The sequence below is a fragment of the Penaeus chinensis genome, chromosome 19 (genome assembly GCF_019202785.1).
Source record: "Penaeus chinensis breed Huanghai No. 1 chromosome 19, ASM1920278v2, whole genome shotgun sequence".
NCBI classification, from domain to species: Eukaryota; Metazoa; Arthropoda; class Malacostraca; order Decapoda; family Penaeidae; genus Penaeus; species Penaeus chinensis.
Window position 1 is genome coordinate 6,949,541 of NC_061837.1, and position 5,000 is coordinate 6,954,540.

At 29.7% G+C, this 5,000-nt stretch overlaps 1 protein-coding gene across 1 annotated transcript in view; it reads right to left on the bottom strand.

The window, feature by feature from the left end:
- Positions 1-2,485: 2,485 nt before the first annotated feature.
- LOC125035223 overlaps positions 2,486-5,000 on the bottom strand; it is a 6,423-nt gene continuing 3,908 nt past the window's right edge. Inside the window, exon 6 of the mRNA XM_047627480.1 lies at positions 2,486-4,705. Coding sequence (XP_047483436.1) covers positions 4,502-4,705 — 204 coding nt within the window. The 3' untranslated portion in view covers positions 2,486-4,501. The remainder of the gene's footprint in view (positions 4,706-5,000) is intronic.

Consider the following 5,000-nt stretch of genomic DNA (forward strand, 5'->3'; position numbering starts at 1 on the left):
AAGTTCTGAAAGAAAAATCTTATGACATTTATATGGTAAAAAATGCAATAACTGAGTAATTAGTACAATTTTCATACTAGCTGCTACACTTGTTTGACTTAATTTTGATATATAACTGAATTTTGCTCAAGAGAAAGTACTGCTACGGGAATTGTATTTTGTCTGAACTTTAGTTACTCTTAAATGTGTTTTTATTATTATAATTAAGATTTATCTTTCACAATGATTTCAAAACATATTACTGTTAAATATTTCACTATCTTACCCATATTCAGTTAACTTTTATATATATGCTGAATACTAAATATAGCAGACATTAGTAAAAGATCCTTTGTATTTTGTTGCTTAAAATAATTTCTTTATGAAAATCATGTGATGACCTAAATTGTTTTCTGTGGGTCTATTGACTTATCACAAGCCAAATGTTTTATATAAACTGTTTTGGCTCTGTGATGTTTTTAGCTTTGTAGCATGACTTTGTACTCCAGGAATGTAATAGCAAATACATATCAAACAGTTATCCCATGCATAAAGAAATAGTGATCATAAAGCAAATAAAAGTAATAATTGAGGATATGCAGTAAAAAAGAAGCATTTATCATTCTAATAATGAATGCATATGAGTAAAATTTTTCCTGTAAAGTACTAAAATGCCTAGGTTTGGGGGTTATTCCTGTAAGCCACCTTGGTATCCTCACAATGACTGTTCTCTGGTTGTTATTACATCTGCTAGTGATGGAGGTTCGGACATCTTATGGCTAGTAATCCCAGTATATCATCCACTTAACACATATTTGACACTTAATATATATTATTTATACAGTTATATTTCTTACTCACAAAATAAACACTTTAAGGTTTAATAATATGGCTATACTAGCCTGTTCTTTAACTCTAATGTAAGTATGACATTAATGTAATCCAGGCATCTAGCAGTCTGGCAAGGGAACTTTCCATGAGGTACCAAATTACATACTCACTCAGTATTGTGTGCATCTACAACTCATATGTCACATAAATGACTATAATGAGATTATAATAGTCTGATTCTGACATAAAGATCAATGCTGTAAAATCGATATTGCATAAACAGAGAAAGAGTTTATTGTCTTGCACAGCTTGTGCTAAAAAATATGGTGAGCAGTTTTCCAAAATATAATATAATCTAAAAAGAAGAATTTATCTGTAAGGGTTTTCAGACCTTTTCCTTGACACTAAATTAATGTTATATATATGTTATATATATAACATATATATATATATATATATATATATATATATATATAATGTATATATGAAATATTTATATATAATATATATATGTATATAAAATACATATACATATACATATACATATACATACACATACACATACACATACACATACACATACATACATACATACACACACAAATACATACATACATACATACACACACAAATACATACATACATACAAACACACACACACATATGTGTGTGTGTGTGTGTCTATGTATGTTTGGGTTGGTGTGTATGTATGTATGTATGTATGTATGTATGTATGTATGTATGTATGTATGTATGTATGTATGTATGTATGTATGTATGTATGTATGTATGTGTGCATGTATATATATACATACATTTACATATATATATATATACATATATATATATATATTATTGATATAATTAATTTACTGATACAGTTTCATCAAGTAAATCTGTAAATTACACCATAATTTATATGAAATATGTAAATTAATAGCTTTTTTGATAACAGGTACTGATTTTCCACAAGTATGCATAAAAAAACTCAAATTTGGACCAGTTTTTCTCTTTATAACAAAGAAATATTGTTTGCTCTATGATCTAACTATAACTGCAATTTGTTAAATGTGACCAAGTTGGTGCTGTGTATTTGTCAAAGAATCCCTCACCTATAGCATTGTAAAGTCTCACAAAAGAAATTTAATGTCGGGTATTAATTCAGGATGTTTAAGATTGCACTCAGGACTTCTACACTCTGTAAATACATGTTGGTCAAGTTTCAAAAGTTCAGCTTGAGAGAGAGCACATGTTCAAGATGCCTGGTTCTGAGTGTTGATAGGCTGTCTCAGGTATGCAAATGTAGCCCGCCAACCAGAGCTCAGAATCAGGCTACACAACTGTTTGCATATAATCAAGTCGAACTTTAGGCATTGGGTCTGTATAGATATGTATATATCTATAGCTTAAGTTGTAACATATAATTTTCTAATGTCCTCTTACTACCTAATACAATATCCCATGTTCCATTTTGGTTACTTCTTGCTATATACTGAGGTAGTTGATTCATTAAATCAAACATTTTGTAATTTAATTTTTCAACAGCATGTATACCGAATAATACTTTTTTGTTTTCTCTTCACTCATCTTTGTAAGAATACAGTACCTATTTTGTTCAATAAATATGTGTCTGCTACCTCATGTGTATAGTGGTTAGTAACTCAGAATGTATGCAATAGTTCAAAATTTATATTTTTATTGAAGGTTTACATCCTTATCACCTCAGCTAAACAAAAACAATCAGTGAAAACAATACCTCAAAGCTTATATTATATGAAGTCTCATATGTTCCTGTAGCTTTCCTTTATTTCTCCAGTTTCAATACACACAATACCTCAGAAGTGTTTATTTCATCTTAACAATAATGCAAATATGAACTTATTATCAGTAACTGTAGGGGATATATATATATAGAACACAGTTGCATTACTGAATTCATAATGAGCCATTCATTGTATGAATTTAATTATAAGAATATCACTTACAATTGTTATCATATTTAAATTAATATTTTTTGGAATTATATAAGCAAGGTAAAATATGTTGCCACATGAATGGTTTGTTAACAGTTTTAAGTTTAGTTTAAATATAAATCATATTTGCAAACTTAAAAAAAAAAAAAATCACTTGGAACTGATATCTCTCCTAAATTGATGGTGCTATTACTTTTTATTGTATTGTAATTGAGTGAGTAAATACCGTAGCATTTGGTAGACCTATGTACAGGTATTTTTATATGTACCAGGTTATGTATACAATAAAGAATGTCAAGATCATAGATTCATTAATAACTGGACTTCAGCAACATAGCCATAGACGTTCAGATTATATACAATTTGTATACGATCACAACCCTAATTAATCTATTTGTTGTCTGAGTAAAAGACACTTGGCATATAAGCTGGAGTGTTCTTTGAACCAGAATGTCTTTGTTAGCAATTTTGTTGACAGATTAAGCATTATTGATTATCAGTTTCGTATGTTACAGGAACCAGGTCAAAAATATGAAATGATTTGTTAAAAAAATCCACACTCATAAAACATTCTACCTCCTTCTGCAACCTTGGATAAATCTGATATTCAGGAATTATAACACGTGTACTTGAAGTTTACCAGTTACAGTATTTTAAATAAACAGGTTACTGCAAGTGGTTACCTGCATTTTCAATATGAGTTTTGTGTGCAAAATAAATTATACTGGCACAACTTTTTTTTCTAATATCCTCATCAGTTAACCCTTTATGAACAACATATACTTCTCCTGCTTTGGTCTTTAGACATTTAGTGTTACTGATGAATGCATCAGCATGGCCCCATACCATCAAGAAAAGTAGGAAAGAAACACCTAATCTGACACGTTGTGGCCAATACCTGACTGAGCATGGCCCTCTCAGACCAATCAGTTAGAAACCGCTATTTTCTGAGACTAATAGAAGACTGTCTCATTGACTTTGGTACTCTGGTACAAAAAAAAAAAGGTTTTGGGACAACTACTCTGGAAAGGATGGTTGCATTAAATTCACATGTGGCATCAAAATATCATATATCAAATCAAATATACCCATTTTTTTAAGGAGTGGGCTCTTTTAAACTTATCTTTCATTGCAGAATTCATGAACTAGACTTTATATGGATACAGGTGAAATGATCAGATCAAACACAGAGGGTTATAAATTTACACTGTCCCTCTGAAAACCAAGCTAATAGAAACTGGAAATGTATTCTATACACAGACAACAGCAACAGGTTACTCCTCAAATTTTAAGTGTTTTTAAACTGCTGACAAAAAACTAATATACATTATATTACAATTACTTGTTCTGATGAAACAGAAAGCGACTGAAAATCTGATTATGAAAAATCTACATTTATTTTTTTAAATACATTCTCTTGAAGCTTATACTAAATAAAGTTTAGCTTTTGAGTTATTTCAAATCAAAGCATGAAAACACAGAGTCCACAGTCTATAAAAATCTATTATTTTTATCACGAAATATGAATAATATGCTGAGAAAAGCTAAACTATACCCAATAAGCTTAATACATTTCACAGTTAATGGCACTGAATTGCTATACCTAATTCAAAATAAATAAAGGGAAAAAACAGAAATCACCTTAAAAGAAAATAAATCATTGGATAATTGCACTCATTATTTAATTTTGACTAGATGAATTTTATCATTATAAAATCTCACTGTTTCTCAGGACAGTTGCTCTTCACAGTTTCTTTTAAAAAGTCTTGATGACAATCAATATAAGACTTAAGATTACCAACATCATACCGTTGACTGACATGATAGGTGTAGACAGGAGCACAGTGAATAAGCTCGGATATGAAGGTTCCTGTTGCGTCACGTGTCATAAGGGGCTTGTCTTTCTTTTCTTTTAGGAATAACTGTAAAAAAAAAATTATGACAAACACTTTCATGCTCCAAAAAATATAGCAGAGTCACAGAGAATAGATAATGATATTGCTATTTTAAATTGTTAGTGACATTAATCAAAGGAAAGGCTTAAAATAATAACTTTCACTGAAAGGAAAAGAAATTCAAAAGAGAAAAGAGAGTTATAAGATCAAAGGATCCATCTTAGCACAATAATTAGGACTTCAAAAAGCAACAATAATAGTGTAAGCCAAAAGTTCATCTAAAACCTAAAGAAATCAGCTATAGTACATTAATATCTTCAGC